General features: G+C 27.7%; 2 protein-coding genes across 2 annotated transcripts; one reads left to right on the top strand and one right to left on the bottom strand.

Moving 5' to 3' along the window:
- Positions 1–5148: 5148 nt before the first annotated feature.
- LOC122498542 lies at positions 5149–7709 on the top strand. Its single transcript, XM_043606316.1, has 2 exons — positions 5149–5803; positions 6527–7709. The coding sequence occupies exons 1-2, from the start codon at positions 5635–5637 to the stop codon at positions 7081–7083; spliced, it is 726 nt and encodes a 241-aa protein (XP_043462251.1). The 5' UTR covers positions 5149–5634; the 3' UTR covers positions 7084–7709.
- An 80-nt stretch (positions 7710–7789) lies between these two features.
- Positions 7790–19700, bottom strand: LOC122498541 (dosage compensation regulator-like). Its single transcript, XM_043606314.1, has 9 exons — positions 19469–19700; positions 19129–19286; positions 17525–18026; positions 15259–15305; positions 14774–15015; positions 11073–12714; positions 10599–10966; positions 10118–10387; positions 7790–8862 (listed from the first exon to the last, which is right to left on the bottom strand). Exons 2-9 carry the CDS (start codon positions 19205–19207, stop codon positions 8095–8097), a joined length of 3918 nt encoding a protein of 1305 aa, XP_043462249.1. The 5' UTR covers positions 19208–19286; positions 19469–19700; the 3' UTR covers positions 7790–8094.
- Between the last annotated feature and the right edge of the window lie 21 nt (positions 19701–19721).

Genomic DNA, 19721 nt, shown 5'->3' with positions numbered 1-19721 from the left:
TTTTTTAGGAGGAAAGTTAAAGGTTTCGAGATGCGCGAAAAGTCCTGAACGAATCGCCGGTAATATCCCGCTAAACCGAGAAATTCTTGAATATTTTTACGATTTTTCGGTTGAGGGAATTCTCGAACGGCCTTTAATTTTTTCGGATCTGCTTTAACTCCATCTTGAGTTATTACGTGGCCGAGGTACGTTACCTCTTTACGCAAAAAGAGACATTTTGAGGGTTCTAATGTGAGGTTATACTCATCGACACGTTTCAAAAAGGAGGTGAGCTTTTGGTTGTGTTCTTCGATTGTTTTCGCGTAGATAACAACGTCGTCCATGTAGACAAACAATTCCAACCCCTGGAGGCCTAGTAGTACTTGGTCCATAAGACGTTGAAACGTTGCCGGGGCGTTTGTAAGACCAAACGGCATACGGGTATATTGATAGTGACCGTATGGAGTGGAAAACGCTGTTAAATATTTCGAATCTGGGTCCATGGGAATTTGATGAAATCCCATACGCATATCTAAAATCGAAAAATACTTGGCCCCTCCTAATTGATCTATTATAGAAGTTATATTAGGGAGGGGGTAAGCGTCTTTTATGGTCTTTTCATTTAACTTACGATAGTCAATGACCATTCGCCATCTTCGTTGCCCGTCGGGACCAGGTTTTTTAGGTACCATCCATACCGGTGAGTTACAGGGAGAGTCGGAATCTTCGATAAAACCCAAGTCATATAATTCACGACTTTGTTTTAAAATTTCGCTATTCAAAGATTCGGCAGGGCGGTATTGTTTTTGAAAAATGGGAGTGTCATCGGTTGTTCGAATTTCATGTGCTACGACGTCAGTAGCTTTTAGATAATCGCCCTCCAAGAAGAAGCATTTTGAGTATTTCGTAAGAGGTTCAAAAAGGCTCTCCTTCTCCTCCTGACTTAGGGAGGAGAGGTCGATAACCTCGAGAAGTCTATTTAATCGAACTTCAGGAGGTAGTGAATCCACCTGGATAGCATCTACATTGCCGACTTTAATTGTTTCGAATTCCTGCAATTTAACAGGAGGGATAGTGACTTTGACTTCGTGATCGGTGGTATTAATGGCTATCACTTTAACCCTTCCGTTAATGCAGGAAACAATGCCGTCAGGTATTATCACACCCTCCTCAGTTTCGATACGCTCTAAATATCCCTCTTTAAATTTATCGTCTTCAACTTGAAGGGTTATTACCTTTCTGGATCTAGCGGGTAGTGAATATTTTCCCGCATTCGTGTGTCTCAGGGGTGGTAAATCGAGAATAGTTTCCCCATTTTGAAACCTTAAGGTAGCAGAATTTTCGTGTAAAAATTCCATTCCTAAAATTCCGCATGTTGAAACACCAAAATTTTCTGGTACGATATGGAAAATCGCTTTTCTATTGTAAATATATAGAACAACAGAACCTAGTGTTTCGAAAATACCCTGGCCGACTCCTGCTAGGTGAAATATAGCGTCGTCATTTCTTTGCAGAATACGAGCCAAAGCAGATTCTTTAATGAGGTTTAAGGGACAACCGGTGTCTACCAAAAAGGTACCAACATTGTTTTGAAAAATGTCGCTTTTTATTCGAAGAACAGGACGTTCTAATAATTGTTCTTCGTTGATACACAAGACGGGGTGTTTTTTGGTTTGCTCATTGTTCCCGTCGATCAATGAGCAATTTTGGAGTTTAAATTCGCGGAATTATTTTTCTGTAAAGTTTCTATAAGACGCTTACTTTCATCTAACTGTTTTTTAAAGCAATCGCCAATAAGGTGTCCATTTCGCTCGCAATAATCGCAATGTCGCGGAATTCTAGGTTTGTCTTGGTTCATATTTAATTTGAGGTCGCGTTTCCTCTGCGAGCAATTTCGCGAAATATGGCCCTGTTCGTTACAAGTGTAACATTTTCCATTATTCCTAGGATTTTTTGACGTATTTGCTTGTTTTTCCTCAGTAATACTATTCACAGGTTTGAACACCTTTTTGGGAGGATCATCGTTTTGAGACTTGGAATTATCAGAATTCTCGATTACGCCGTGTATTCGTTTTCGGTATTTAATCTCTTTTTCTGACTCGATTGCAAGATTAATCGCGCCTTGTAAAGTATTAAACTTTCCCCTTAACACGCGTGATTCTAGTTCAGATGTTAGACCGCGACAAAAACACGAAATTACCCCCTCTTCAATCTCTTTAATCTTTATAGCGGCAATTTCTGTGGGGGATTGCGATTCCGTTAATTCCACCATTTGGGAGAATATTTCATTGACCCTACACGAGTAAGACATAACTGTTTCGTTTCGATCCTGCTTGACACTCGAAATTTCGGTCTGTAATTGAAACATATTTTTCGGAGCGCCGAAAACTTGTTCTAAATTGGACAACAACGATTTCACGGTATATATTTTCATTTTTTTAATATATTTTTCTGCATCTCCGGAAATTTTGGTTTTTAATAATTTCATTATTAATGTTTCAAAATGGGAAGGAAATTGTTGCTCAACAAATTTACATTCCTGAGCGAAAGCCTGCACGGACATATTTGTACCTGTGAAGGTGGGAACAAGATCTACCATCGCCTTGACAGCGGAAATTTGGCTGGTTTTAAATGTTTGCGAATTGACAGATCCGGAATTCTGACGAATTAAGTGATTCATTGTTGAAGGGTTAAACTTATCTGTGTAGAGTTCAGAGGACGAGCCCGGTTCTTGATTTTCGAAACGTTGGGAATTTGTTTTTCTAATAACGTGAACCTTGCTAGGTTGTGATACAGGCCCTGATCCTCGATATTTTTCACGATAATTTTTTGATACTTTTTTAACTTGATTATCGTATTCCTCTATGTCACGATAATTCAGTTCATCTTCTAAATATTCTGCATCCATGCTGTCAACACTTTCGTGATCGGAGATTGTTTCTTGAAAATCGCTCATGTTGAACAAAATATGGAAATAATTGAAGTATAAGAAAGAGAAAATCCTGATTTCAAGATTCAAAGTTTAAATTATTAAATAATCAACTTTAATTTCAGTAATTTAAATTAAATAGCGAATTTCAAGAAAAAATCCTCTCACACATACATTCAAAAAACATGTACCACAAAGAATTTTCCATTTCAACATAAATAAGATGAAAATTTATTTCTTTATTACCATTAATCTTAATCAAAATTAATTCCCGAATTAGTATAATCACTTAAACGAAAGAATAATCAAAACAAGGATGTAAAAAGAGAGATTATATATAGTTTCCTATTAATTCTGCTCAATGAGAAAATTCTTTGTAAACGATTATTTATAATAGAATACTTTCGTCAAACCTTTACGAAGATTGTTTATTTTCTATAGATTAGCACTTTTAGCAATTCTTGATGTCAATACACACTTATCGGAAATGACCATAAAATTTTATCCTTTTTAGGGGATCACTCCCGAACTATCACAACACTGTTTGAAGAATCTGGAACACAGGGCAACAACAGGAACGTCCAGTAACGATCAGGACATCGAAGATCTACCAGGAACTTGAAGTCTCGAACTCAGGGTAATCGACCATAAGGAATCCAATGGGTCGTTGATGTTTTCTTGAGCAATTTTATTTGCTCAAATAAAAGTATTCACTTTGAAGAGTTTATAATTTAAATTTAAAAATTTTTGTATCTCAGTTTATGTATTATTTAAAGATTCTTTTATAGTCAATAAAATAAATTTTTATTTCCACCAATTTTGACTATTAATCACAAGAATTGTTTTCACTTTGATATAGTTCGATTCACAAATTTTAAAAGTTCAATTTTACACTGTGATTAAAGGAAATCACAAAAATGTGAAATTTTGCAAAAATTTAAATTTCCCGCACCGAGATCCCGGTTGAGCCCCCAAATTTTGTTACGTGCGGAGTTACGTAAATTACGCGCAGGCGTAAAATCCGCGAATTGATTTGTTGTTGGTCTCGGTTAAATTCCTTGATAGGAAAGCGGGAATATTTGAAATAAAACAATTGTAATTTCCGTTAAACGGAGGGAAAATCCTCTCAAAAGAAAAGGCATCAATTAACAATTAATAATATTAATTGATTATTAATCCAATACTTTTGAGATTAAAACCCAAGGATTTATTAAGAAATAAGAAGACCAAGTATACAAGATCGAGTTCTGGAAAACGACTTTCCAGCTCGAGATCGGTATTAGAACTAACTTAAAGGCTAATCGTAGAGAAGAGACTGAATCCATTCTAAGTCCATGGAAGACGTTTTTGCGCATGCTTTAAAGTCTATGCACCGCCTCCGCGAGATGCATCCAGCATCCCCACTCTACTATACACACTATGCAACTCTAGCTATACACTGTACATACTATACATAATATATCATACATTCGAAACATTCTGTATTTAACAATAACTTATAATATAATAATTGAATCTGTTTGTATTACAATTAAAAGTGACAGAATCTTATACCTAATTAATTATAAGTAATTAATTACCTATCTTAACTAATTTATTTAAAGATACAAGGCAATGATTCTAATTATATACTATATAATATGACTATTATTATTTTACTTTAAATAATAATACGTCAATCATCATAAGAGTCATCAACAATTACAAGAATCAAATATACTTTTATCAAATAAAAGTATTTTCCGTTGCAACGTCATTTATTTGTACGTGACTTTTCTCGATTTCGTGAGTCCAGTTTAAAGTGTGGTCAACATGTGTTTTTCGTTCGTTGAAAGGTTCTATTCACTTGAGTTTATTTTATTGCCCTTTTTTTGAAAGGTTTTTTATATATAAGTTTAATGAACATAGGGTGGTTTGTATTTCAATATATTTCAACTAGATTTACGACTTTTAATTTTTCTTTTTATCTTTTGGGACAACGGAATGTTTCAATAGTTCTTAAACATGTGAATGTTTGTATTTATTTAGGGAATATATTTTACTTCGAGCGTGACAAATTTTAACTATAGTTGTCAAAGTTATTTATTATTCTATTTGTATTTCAAGTTTCAAGAGTTTAAGATTTCCTGTTTTATGTTTTCCCAGAATTAAATTAAATATAGTGAAATATTTTAAATTCGACCGCGGTTTTTATTCGCGAATCGAGGTATCGATTAATTAACGAGCGAGGTGGTAGCCGCTCGTAACACACCATTTTTTGGGGCGACATCTACCTATATCTTGCGGACAAACGCGGAACTAACGTTTTTTCACTTAAATTCATTAATTAATGAAATTATTAATTAGTTTTATTACTGGAATATGATTGTAAATCATTTAGAAGGATATTGTTGAGTTATTTATCAAATAAGCTTATTAATTATCTTAATTTAATTAGCAAGAAAACTTGTGCTTCGATGTATCGAAAACTTGAAACATAACCTCATTTATTTTTGACGTTTACGACGCATTTAAAAGAAAAAACAAAAATAATTCTAAAGAAAGTAAACAAATAAAAAATAATATTTCAGCAATGATTTTTGCTACTTTTGAATATTATTAGTTAATATAATTAAAAGTATTCTGTGAAATAAAGAAAATGTCAAATCACTGACAGGAATAAGGAACAAATTACTAAAAAAAAAACATTTCTTGTTTTTAATGTAAATATAAATAAATAAAAGAAAATGTCTAAGGAGAATAAAAAAGCAGCTAAGTTTTATCCAAATAAAGCTGAAAATCGCTGTGCATATAGAAATTGTAACAATCGCCGTGGTGACAATGGTGTTATTTTGTTTTGTTTTCCAGATAAAACAAAAAAAGCTGAGAAATATGAAAAATGGTTTCACAATTCCGGTAAATAAATTATTTAATTTTCAAGTTTAATTTAAGTATAAAATATAAAATTCTAAATTTTATGATAATAAATCACTCGAGTTAAATTATTTATTTACTAATTAATTTTTTCTATTTCGAAAATTTACTAATCAATTTTTTTATTCAGAAAATTTACTATTTAATTATTCAATTAAAAATTTTTGGAAATAATTGAATTTTATGAACAATTTCATTCAAGTTTTAAAAAAAAATCGTTTTTGTTAACAATTGAAATTAAACATTTAATTATTGAATTTTATTAAAATTTTATAAAATATGCAAAGATTTTATAACGAATTAAGAAAAAAATTGAATTCTTTCGTAAATTTTTTTTTTTGAAAACAATTGAATTGTTTTGAAGAATTTATTAAAATTTTAGAAAATAATTGTATCTGTTCGTGAAATTTTATAAAAATTTTGTCTAAAAAAAAATTGAATTTGTGCAAAAAATTTTACTAGTTATAAAAGTAATTGAATTCTTACGAAGAATATTTTTATAAATATTTACGAAAATAATTGAATTCTTGCTAAGAATTTTTATTAAAATTTTTTGCAATTATTAAACAAGAATAGTTAATTAGTAAATTAGTTAATAATTGAATTTTTTAAAAGTTTGAATCTGAAATTATTAAAAAATTCATATTTGAAAATAAAAAATTTTGTAATTTGCATAATAATAAATTGAATATCACGTATTTATAGGTATAAATAAAGAAAATACCACCTGGAGATTAATGATATGTAACAGTCATTTTCACGGTGAAGATTTTACGACCTATGAACATCAAAAACTTCTTCCACGAGCAGTACCAATTGACTATCGGCTTATTGAAAAAGATGTACATCAACCATTTGATCCAACGAAAGTGGAGAAGGTTTACACTAATAATATGAGTGCAAATTATTTAAATTTTATTAAAACCGAAATTACCGAAGAGGATGATAGTGAGAGTGAGAAATGTGAAGAATTTACATTTGATCCGACAAAATTAAAGAGAGTTTATACCAGTAATTCGCCACATGTTTCGAAAGTTATTAAAAATGAAGATGATGAAAGTGACACTGAAAAGAAAGATTTACACGATTCATTTGAATTCGAAGCCATAAAAATAGAAGTAAAAGAAGAAGAAGAAGATTCATTTGAATCTGGGAAAGTGAAATCGGTTTATATCGATAATTCCTGTACAGAAAGTGTCGTTATTAAAACTGAAATAATTATAGATGAAAGTGAGAGGGAAAATACAATATTGCCGGATTAATTTTATACAATTTATACAATTGAGATTTTTCAACAAAAAAAGAAGAAATAGTAATAATAATAATAAAAAAAAGAGTGATTAGAATAAAAAATATTTTTTTATCAAGAATGTTCATTTTTATTTCCGCTGAACAAAATTACCAATTAAATTGAAATAATATTTGATAAAATATTACCTAAAAAATTAATACAGTTACTAATATTGATAATAATTAATTGCAAACAATTGTTAACAATATTATTACTGGTAAGCATGATTCTAGAACGAAAATTTACTCCTCAGTCATTCTTACTGAACAAGGAAAAATCGACTTGTAGTTTACAATCTGTGTACTTTACTTTTTTCCTTTTTCAAATTTCGACAAACAAGCTTATATTTCACTATCCATTAATTTAATTAATTAATTTTATAAATCAATTAATTAATTAACTAATTAGTTTATAAATTAGTTACTTTTTTCGTACTAAATTTCTCGAAATTTACAAGTATGAATGTAATTTCCCTTGAATGGAATTTTTATTCTCTACAACGAAATTCAATTTATATTAACTAAATTTTTTCAATTAAATTGTAATTAAACTTTCGTTTAAAAATTTCGTTATTAAATTGAAATTAAACTTTCGTTTAAAAATTTCGTTATTAAATTGAAATTAAGCTTTCGTTATTAAATGAAAATTTGCAGAAAACTAAAAATGGCATTTGGATAAAATTTAAAAAAAAACAGAAATTATTAAATGTAAAGGCAAGAGAATATTTCCTTTAAAAAAATTGTCTGCATTTTCATATTGAAAAAAAAATCGAAAAATTAGAACAAATTTGGAAATTCGGCTAAATTTTTAACAATTAACTAAGAAGAAGAAAAAATTGAAAGTTATTTCGATATTTAAAATGAACATTCTACTGTAAATAACTGTAAAAATTCTTATAATTTACGACAAGAGGATATAAATTATATTCGCTAAGCTATCCGAAAAAAAACAAGACAAATTTTTGTAATTTAACTAGTGAAATTTAAAACCTTCCTCGACCTCTGCCTCGCCCACCTCTCGCACTTCCTCCTCTATTAAATCCCCCTCGATTACCGAAATTTCCCCCCCTTGCTGAGAAATTATTTTGAAAACCGCCATTTCCACGGAAATTGTTATTGCCACCTCTAAAACCACTTTGTTGAGCGTTACCTCTGAAACCTCCGTTTCCACTGTTTCCTCTGAAACCACCGTTTCCGGTATTCCCTCTAAATCCACCTCCATTTCCGGTATTTCCTCTAAAGCCACCTCCATTACCGCTATTGCCACGGAAAACTCCATTTCCAGTGTTTCCACGAAAACCTTGATTTCCCATTCCTCGTCCTCCTGGACCTCCTACTTCACCTCCTCCTCGCATTAATTTTGGTATTGGACCACTGTCATTAGGAAATGATGAGGGATGTCCTCGCATTGCTGGTGGTCTTCGTTGAAATCCACCGCCCGTTATTGGATCCATATTGTGACGACAGGCATTCATTCCGCAAAGTGATCTTATCACTGAAAATACTTTCTCCTCTAAGGGACTTAATTCGAGAATTGCCTCCGGCTCTTTTGCTGCACGAATAACTAAACTCTCTAGTGCCGGTCTCAATGCGACAATCGCTGCCGCTGACTCTGGTTTTATATCCAAATTTATCCAATTATCCAATCTCACGACACCATCGATGTACTCGACTTTTCTCGAACCGAATAATAGTAAATGGATTGGAGAAACCATTGTCATTTGTTTACATGACACTGCTCTTGTTCGAATCTACAAAAAAAAAATTTATTATTATTATCAATTTATTAGAATTCAATTACTTTCAATAGAATTTTAAATCAATTACTCGAAAGAATTTTATTTTTCTACAAAAAATTCAATTATTTTCTAAAATTTCAATAGAATTCTTACCATTATTTTCAAATAAATTTTCAAAAATAATAAATTTCTTGCGCAGGAATTCAATTATTTTCGTAAATAATAAAATTTTAAAAGATTTGAAATATTTCTTAAACAATTTGAATACTATTAAATTACTTTATTAGAATTATTTAGAATTAATTATTTATTAGAATTCAAAAATTTTTAATAGAATTTTAAATCAATTACTAGAAAGAAATTAATTTTTCTACTAAACAATTCAATTAGTTTTCATAAGTATAAGAGTTCTGCGCAAGAATTCAACTATTTTTGTAAATTATAAAATTCTTTGCAATAATTCAATTATCATAAATTTTAAAATACCTACTTTATGAGAATTTAATTATTTTTAAAAATTTTAATAAAATTATTAACAAGATTATAATTATTTTCAAAAATAATAAATTTCTTCCACAAAAATTCAATCATTTTCATAAATAATAAAATTTTTTAGAATAATTTAATTATATTTAAATTCAAAACAATTTTAATTTTATTCTCCGAAAGAATTAAATTTTTTTTCGAAACAATTCAATTATTTTCACAAGTTTTAAAAAATTCCTTTAAAGATTTCAATTATTTTCATAAATAATAAAATTCTTCTCGACAATTTAATTATTTTCATTCATTTATAAAATTTTTCGCGGAAATTTAATTATTTTAAAGAATTTGTAAAAGAATTTTTTGCTGATATTCAATTACTTCAAAAAATTTTGATAAAATTATTTATAGGAATTGAATTATTTTTACAATTAATAAACCTCTTTAAAAGAATTCAATTATTTTAAATACAATTTCAATGAAATTTCTTAGAATTCAATTATTCTTAAAAATTTGATAAAATTCTTATTAAAAATTTTAATTATTTTGAAAAATTTTGAATTCTTCACAAAAATTCAATTATTTTCATAAATAACACAATCCTTCGCTAGAATTGAATTATTTTCATAATTTATCAAATTTTTCGCCGGAATTTAATTATTTTAAAGAATTTCTAAGCAAATGTTTTTATATTAATATATGGAAAATTAATTATTCACGTTGACTGATGCATTCGTAAAATAAATAATTATAATAAAAGAAAAAGTGAGAGTAGAAAATATACCTTTTCGCCAAAGACAAAGAATGGAAATGGAAATGTTTGCTCGAAATTACTGCAATTCACGGAAGTTTTATGAATTAATGCAGCTTTTGATTCGGTCGTTAAAACCTTTCTCTTCTCTTTATGAAAGCAAACATTCGGATAGAGTCCCATGCAGAGTAAAGCAGTAATAGTGTCGAGTCTAACATCCGCTCCTGCTTGATAATTCAATGGTGTTGGACATAAAGTTTCTTCTGGAAATCCTGCACTAGTCAAAAGTGCTTGCAACTGATTCTGTAAGAAATACAAAAATATAAAAAATTCTTTTCCTATTTAATTAAGTAAATTAAATTATTTATTTTTATTATTGCCCCAAGAAACTTTTCTTCGACGTTTCAATCTCGTTTGAATAAAAAATAATCCTAATTTAGCCTTGTCTGAAAAAAGTATCAAAGAAAAAAAATATTTTGAAGACTGAAAATCAGTGAAAGGATTAAAATTCTACCTTTGCTTCCCAGGTAATTCTCAATGTTGGCAGACTTAAATTCTTCCTCTCGCAAAATCTTTGCTCGGCCATCTCGCCATTCGAACGTGCCTCCTCCCACGATTGAAAAGCGTGCAACATTGCGACATGATCACTGAATCTTGCGCCGGCAAATGCTTTCTGCTGATAAGTCAGTCTCTTTGAATCCGGACCCATATTGTAGACCTCAGGGAATGTTGTACTATTCGCAGCCATCGTTGACAATGAATCGCCAACTCGAAACATGCATCCTAAAATCATCATTTTTCCCAATCTCGGCTCAATGGGCAAACGCGCCAATATTTTTCCCAATGGCGTAAGTTCATCATTCTTGTCCAAACATTTCATTTCTGAAAAAGGAAAATAAAAGAAATTCATCTTTCGTTTCTGAAAATAGTTGAAAAAAGTCGAGGCCTGTTAACGTAAAAAATGAAAAAGAAAGAAAGTGATAATTACCTCTGAGCATAACTTCAGCTTCAATAACAGCATCAATTGGAGGCGGTTCAATAGCCTTCGACAGAAACTGCCCAATACTTCCCAATCTCAATAATTTAATACTCAACGATAATTCATGTAATGGAGTTCTAAACATTTCCGGTGTCATATGCTCGTCCAATTTCTCATAACGTGCCCGTGAACAAAGATGAAAACAAAATCCCGGCCTGACACGACCAGCCCGTCCTTTTCGCTGTTCCAAATTCGTCTTACTCGCCCAAACAGTCGCATAATTCGTCATATTATTGTGCGACGTGAACAATTTCATTTTCGCCTTACACGAATCAATCACATAAACAACATCATTTATCGTCACCGATGTCTCGGCAATATTCGTCGAGAGAATAATTTTCGTCACATTATTCGGCACCGGATCAAACACCTTCCTCTGATCCTCCCTCGGCAATTGCGAATGCAATGGAATAATAAAATACTGCGAACTCCCATAAATTGGATGCTGCTGTAAATGCTTCATCATTGCAAATATTAAATTCCAACCAGGCAAAAATATCAAAACAGCACCCGGAATATTCTTCTCCTTGATAGAATTCAATAAACCCTCAATTAATTCAAAACTTATCTCCTTCTCCGGCAATTGTGCCATAGAATTTTTCGTACTCGCCGAATAACCAGGCGCGACAATTTTATTATAATTCTCCTCCGGTTCACCATCGGCTGTCGATTCCTCGTCACGATCACGATTCTTCCGTTTCTTTGTCCCCTCACTGGGCACAAAATTAGTCATTTCAATGCAATCCTCAAGGAAAAATTCCTCCACCGGATAAGAACGACCGGGAATTTCAATCACTGGACAATTGTTAAAGTACTGACTGAATAATGTTGTGTCAATCGTTGCGGACATGAGGATAATTCTCAAATCCGGATAGCGATGAATCATATCGCGGAGAACGACCATTATAAAATCGGAATTAACATCGCGTTCGTGAATTTCGTCGACAATCACGTGCGAAACACCACGAAGACCGCCTTCTAATTTCCGTAAAAGTACACCAACTGTGCAGAACATAACGCTCGCGTAAGGACGCGGAAGACACGATTCAAAACGCACTGAATAGCCAATTGATTGACCCAGTGATTCACGTCGTTCGGATGCTACACGATCGGCAACCGATACGGCGGATATTCGACGTGGTTGAGTAATTACCACCGAACAATATGCACCCTGTCCTGACATTATGTAATCGTCGAGGATAAATTGACAGACTTGAGTTGTTTTACCGCAACCGGTATTACCGCGAATTATTATTATTGGATTGTCATTAATTGCGGACATTATCTCATTTTTCCGGGCAAACACGGGTAATTGAGATCTTTCTTTAATACTTTGTTGGAGGGATGCATCTTCACGCATTCTGTCTCTCTCGACGTTCATCGTGTCGTCGGATAATTGATCAAGTGACATTGTTGCCAATGGTCCTTCGTCGATATTACAACCGGTCCATGGATTCCAATTTTGTTGCGGTGGCGACCAACTTACAACGCCAGCTGGTTGTGGAATACTTGAGATAAAATCGTCTAAAACGTGATCTGTCACCAGTGATATTCCGCCTGATTTGTCCGCGTTTACATCCTTTTTCAATAGCTAAAAAAAAAGAAAATTAACAGAAAACTAAAAAAGAAAATTTGTTTCCTTTTTAACTATATAATTATTTTTAAAGAAATCACATTTTTCAAAATTTTTAATAAAATTCCTTTGAAAAATTCAATTATTTTCAAAAATTCTTGGAAACAATTCAATTATTTTCAAAAATAAAGAAAATTCTTCGCAAGAATTAAAATATTTTTATAAATAAATAAAATGTTTCGGAGGAATTTAATTATTTTCAATAAAATTTTAATAAAATTTCTCGAAATACAATTATTTTTTAAAATATTATTTAAATTCAATTATTTTCAACAATTCTGAAAAAAAATTCTTCGAAACAATTCAATTATTTTTATAAATTGTAAATTTCTTGTCAAGAATTCAATTATTTTCAAAAATAAGAAAATTCTTCGCAAGAATTAAAATATTTTCATAAATAATAAAATGTTTCAGAGGAATTCAATTATTTTCAATACAATTTTAATAGCATTTCTCGAAAGAATACAATTATTTTTAAAAATATTATTTAAATTCAATTATTTTTATAAATTGTAAACTTGTTGGGAAGAATTCAATTATTTTTATAAATAATCAAATTCTTCTGAGAAATTCAATTATTTTTAATACAATTTTAATTAAATTTCTAGAAAAAAATTCAATTAAATTCAAGATAATTTTAATAAAATTTCTCTAACAGATTCAATTATTTTTAAAAATTGTAATAAAATTGTTTAAAGAAATGTAATTTTCTATGGATAATTTTAATATAATTTAATAGGAAAATCGTTAATTACAATTCATAATAAACACGATTATTTTAAAAACTTAAAAGAAATTCTTCTTAAAATTCAATCATTTTAAAAATTCCTTTATTTCCAAGAAAATTGAAATAACTTCTTCAAAACAATTGAATTATTTTAAAGAATTTTAATAAAAATCTTTGCCAAGAATTAAATTATTTTCAATAAAATTTTAATTACATTTTCTTAAAAGAATTCAATTATTTTCAAATATTTCTATACAATTCTTCAAAGCAATTCAATTATTTCTTAAAATTTTAATAAATTCTTCGAAACATTTCAATTATTTTTATAAATAGTAAAATTCTTCGCAATAATTCGCAAAAATCGATTATTTCTACATATAATTGAATTTTTAAGAAGAATTTTATTAAAATTGTATTTATAATAATTGAATTCTTCATAAAATACAATTATTTTCAAATTTTTTTATAAATTACTTTTTGTAAATAATAAAATTCGTCTCATAAAATTAATTATTTTCAATACAATTTTAATAAACTTGAATAATCAAATATTTAGTTATAATTATTAACAGACACGGTTATTGAAAATAGTTGAAAAAATTTCTTTGTTTAATTCAATTCTTTTCAAAATTTCCAATTAAAATTATTTAAAAAAACTAAATTATTTTCAAAAAAACTTAAAGAAATTTTTCGAAAGAATTTAATTATTTTCTATATTTTAATAAAATTCCTTGAATTACATAATTGAATTATTTTAGAAAATTGTAATAAAATTCTGAAAAACATTGAATTATTTTCTAAACAATTTAATAGAATTCAATAATTAAATGTTTAATTTCAATTATTAAGAAACACGATTATTTAAAACCTGAAAGAAATTATTCATAAAATTCAATTATTTTCAAAATTTTCAATTAGATATTAGAACTATTAATGAAACTCTATTATTTAATTAAAATTCAATTATTTCCTAAAATTTTAGGAAAATTCTTTGAAACATTTCAATTTTTTTTTATAGAATTTTACAGTATTTTCGGAAATGCCAACAATGATTTTTTTTTCAAAAAATGGACCAAAAATGTAAAATTGGATACTTTTGACAAACTTCAAAGCCAAAAATCATTACGAAGACCACGCTAATTTTCAAAAAAATGTATTAATGAATTGTTTGTTCAGCCATACAGAAAAAGAAGATAATAGTCTGAATTTTCGGGAATGTCAAAATTTCGTTTAATCAGCCAATATTTAGAATTTTCAATAAAATAAAATAAAAATTTCTCATTAACTTACAGGTGGTTGGTGAATATTAATTGGCCTAATTTGCAATCCATCCAAAACATCGTTAATCTCGTGCTCGAGTTCTTCGCTTATTTTCACCGGGTATGCCTGTAATTGATCGACTTCCTTATTTTTCTTCAGCGTCCCACTGAAGGCCTCAATAACACCCAAATGATACAATTGTCGTACAATTGACAATGCACAACTTTTCGAAGCCGTTTGCTTATTCGATGCAGTTTCACGACCAATAATCACTGAAAATCGTCGAAAAAGAAGTTCAATTAAATTTTAATTCAACAAAAGTAATTTTTCTTTCTACAATAAAAATATTTTTGAACATTGCTTTTTCTTAAATTACATTAGTAAACATTCTTTAAAATATTTGTTTTTTTTGTAAAAATAAATGGAAAAAAAATGAAATAATTATGTTTCTGTTTTTTTAACTTAAATTTGCAAAAAAGAATAAAAATTTAGTAAAATAATGTTAAATATCTTACTTCTTCTCAGTTGATTTACGTGAATTTTCATTTCAGCCATAAAACTCCTGTAAATGATAGAAAAATCTTTAATAAAAATATAAATTTATATATTCGTCTTGAAAAAAATTATTTAAACCATAAATAAATTCTTTTCTTTACTCCCATTTATACAGTCAAGCAAAAAAAAAAATAAAACTCACCCCTTAAAAGTTATCCGAAACCATATTGGAGTACATTGTCCATATTTCTGCAAGTGACAAAAATACCAAAATAATTATTGAATTGTTCCAATAAAAAGTTTGGTTACAATTTCGTTTGCAATATTATATTCAAGGAAATTATTAATTTTTTTTTTTGACATTTTCCTCAAAATTTATGTTATAATTATTCAAGACATGATAATGTACTCCATGATGGTCTCGTTAAATTTTTTTTTAAATTTATCACAAGGAGAACTCATTTTCAACTTCAAAATGAATTCTCAATTATATAAAAAGTAATTTTTATAATAAGAATGTAATAAGAATTCTTATTTGACAGAATAAGAATAATCATTCTTCTTATTTAAGAGAATAACTGAAAGATAAAAGTAGCTTTTGACTCATGTTTTTTCAAAATATTAACATAACTTCATAAAATTTGACTAAAAAAAGAATTTACTTTAAATTCGAGGGGAAAAATAGTCTTGAATTTTTTATTCTTCAAAATATACTGCAGACTAAATTTCTTCTCTTACAAATTAAAAATTTTGTTTTCACTTTTTAAATATTTTTTCTCTCTAAATAAAAATTAATCGAAAGTCAGTCAAAAGCTAATTTCGTCTTAACAATCTTAATCTTTTTTAGCCTAATTTTCTTATTTTTTCCTAATTTTCATCGAAAACATTTATTTTTTCTCTCATCCTGCTAAGAACTTTTCAATTCAAAATTTTTGAAAAATTCAATTATTTTTTAGATTTTAATTTCAAATTCATTTACAAAATACAATATTATGTTTAAAATTCATTTTTAATAGTAAAAAAAGAAAATTCTTTCAATTATAAAATTTATTTCAATCAAATTCGACAAAATTTCCAAATAATTGCAAATTTAATTTAATCTTTTTAAATTTTTACCAAATAAAATTTTCATCGATTTCAAATTAAAAATCTTTTGAAATTTAATTATTTTAAAAATTCTAATAATTATTTATGAAAATAATTTAATTCGCTGCTAATATTCAATTATTATCAAAAACTTTAACTGAAACTCATTTTTAAATAAATTTTTATTAGAAAGTTCTATGACAATTCAATTATTTAAAAATACAAAAATAAATAAGTTATAGAATAATTAATTATTTCTTAAAATTGAATTCTTTTAAAGAATATTAACAAATTTTTTTTGAAAATAATTGAATTACGTAAAAAATTTTACTATTTCGGAGAAAAATTTAAATCTTGCAACGAATTTTATTAAAATTTTGTAAAAATAATTGAAATCCTCAGAATAATTTGAATATTTATAAAAATAATTGATTTGATTAATTTCTTTTTATTTATTGAATTCACGTAAAAAAATGTATTATTTTTGGAAATAATTAAATTCTGACGAAGAATTTTATTAAATTTTTTAGGAAATAATTTAATTTTGACAAAGAATTTTATTGAAATTTTTAGAAAATAATTGAATTATGACTAAGAATTTTATTAAAATTACATGCCAAATATTTAAATATTATGAAGAATTTCGTCATAATTGCTTTGAAAAATATTTTACATTGTACAGAATTTAGTCAAAAAATTTTTTTAAATAATTAAATTCTTTTCAAGAAGAAGAATTCTACAAAAAATTATTTTAATAATTGATTTTTTCTGAAAAACTTGTATTGTAAATAATTGAAAATTCCAGTGAAAAATTTTATCATTTATAAAAATAATTGAATATTTGCGAAGAATTTAAAAAAATTTTTTTTTTTGAATAATTGATTTTTTTTTATAAATTTTACTAAAATTGTATATATTGAAAACAATAGAATTTCGAATATTTTTTGAAACTAATTTAATCGTTTTAAAAATTATTCAAATTTTTAAGAATAATTTTTTTCATTTCAACTGTCAGTGAATTTAAAGTTGTGCAAATTCTCAAAAAAAAAAAAGGAAAAAGTATCTTTTAATTTAGTGTCATAAATCTAAAAAAGTATCCAAATAGTAGCAAATCGTGAAGAAAAGTAGTGAATAATATAGGTTTTAGTAGATGAGTGCGAAGCCTGGAAAAATAATTATAAAAGAAGAAAAATTACATACTTTGTATGATCGGGACCAACCGGTGTATACTTGTAGTCAGCGGTTATTTTATTAGTTTGCATAAATTGATGAAGTTTTGATTTTGCATTATCCATTGTCCAATTGCCATGAATGCCAGAATTCACATCAACATCCTCAGCCTCTTCGACTTTTATTTGATCTGCCATTCGATCACGATAAGTATAATTACTCTGTCCACCTTCATTATAGGGTCGATAAGCTTGTCCAATATCATTTGGACCCATGCCATCTTGAAATACTGATTTTTGTGGAAGTTGAGGTGAATTGTCAATTTCTTCCTTAGCACCTTTAACTTGCGACAATGCATTTATATCGCCTGGTACATCTTTCTGATTAACAAAACCATTTCGCACCAAATAACTGACAAAATCACGCGATGCATTTCCCTGTGCGTCCTTTTTATTTGTCGAATTTCCCGCGGCAACATAATCGCATCCTGTCACTCGTAATTCACAAAGAAATCGTTGCCGATGTTTCGGACCTATTAATAATGATAATTAATTAATACCATTAATAATAATATCAAGAAAAAAATTCTTCCGAGGAATTCAATTAAAATTGTTTTGAAAATAACTGAAAATTCTTTGGTGTTCAAACAATGTTAATATTTATATAAAAATCATTGAATTCTTGCAAAGAATCTTATCAAAAAATTTGAAGAGAATAGTTGAACTCCTTTGAAGAATTTTTTTATTTATGACAAATAATTGAATTCTCGCGAAGATTTTTTTTTAAATTTTTAAATAATGTAAATAAATGAATTTTATGTAAATATTTGAAAATAATTAAATTCTTTCGAGGAATTCTATTAAAATTTCTTTAAAAAGAATTGAATTTCTGTAAATGATTTTACTATATTTATAAAAATAATTGAAATGTTTCGAAGAATTTATTAAAATTTTAGGAAATAATTGAATTGTTTTAAAGAACTTTATAGAAATATTTGAAAATACAAATTAAATTCTTTCGAGAAATTTAATTAAAGTTGTTTTGACGAATATATTTAAAAATTGCATCGAAAGTAATTTAATTTTTATAAAGAAATTTTTTAAAAATATTTTGAGAATAATTGAATTATTTTTAGAGAATTTTAAATTCTTGTTGAAATTGAATTTTATGGAAATTTTTGAAAATAATTAAATTTTTTCGTGTTATTTTAATGAAATTGCATTAAAAATAATTTAATTCTTATAAAGAATTTTTACTATTTATAAAAACAATTGAATTCTTACGAAGAATTTATTAAAATTTTACGAAATGCATTAAAATTTTTTTTAAAAAATTGATTTCTCCCGAGGAATTCAATTAAAATTGTTTTCAAAATAATTGAATTCCTGCAAAGTGTTTTATGATTTATAAAAATAATTGAATTTGTTTCGAAGGATATATTAAAATTTTTTTAAATAATTGAATTCTTTAGTGAAATTTTATTAAAATTTTCTTAAAAATAATTGAATTTTTGTAAAAAATTTTATGATTTATAAAAATAATTGAATTCTTGGGAAGAATTATATTAAAATTTTTGAAAATATAAATAGTATAATAATAAAATACAAAATTGGCATTAAATTCGATCTATTTACCTGTAGGACGAACGTCGAATTGAGGTTCTTTGGTATTTTTGATACACCACTGATGAAGAAACGATTTAATATCCCCCATTGTTTATTTATTCGTTCTTCTCTCGAGATTAAAAATTGGCTTTTAAATACCCACAGGCAGACACTGAATAATAAAATGTCTGCAAAAACGAATCGAAAGTTACTACAAATCGGTTTTCTTGAATATAAAAAGAAATTACACTTTAAACTCTGAATTTTACAAAAATCCATCAGGCATTATTTTGTAATAATTTTATTTACTACAATAAAACACACAATTTGAAAGAGAAAATGGAAAAATCATAAAGTGAAACAAACTTACCTCTTTTTAGAATATGCTTTTATGATTGGATTTATAACAAAAACTTTGAAAGAAATAAAACTACATTTTGATTTACTAACACTGAGGGAAATTAAGCACTTTCTTTTAATAGAATAAAGAACGTTTCTTTATAAATATTCCCGTATTATTTAAATATAAAATAATCAATAATTTTATTTAATTTTTAAGCAAAAAAGCAAGCTTCAGCAAGCTTTTCTGACACATGAGCAGAGTTGGGTAGGTTAATTACTAC

This window comes from Leptopilina heterotoma, unplaced genomic scaffold, assembly GCF_015476425.1.
Source record: "Leptopilina heterotoma isolate Lh14 unplaced genomic scaffold, ASM1547642v1 Lhet_152, whole genome shotgun sequence".
NCBI classification, from domain to species: Eukaryota; Metazoa; Arthropoda; class Insecta; order Hymenoptera; family Figitidae; genus Leptopilina; species Leptopilina heterotoma.
This window is presented reverse-complemented; position numbering and strand designations above follow the sequence as displayed.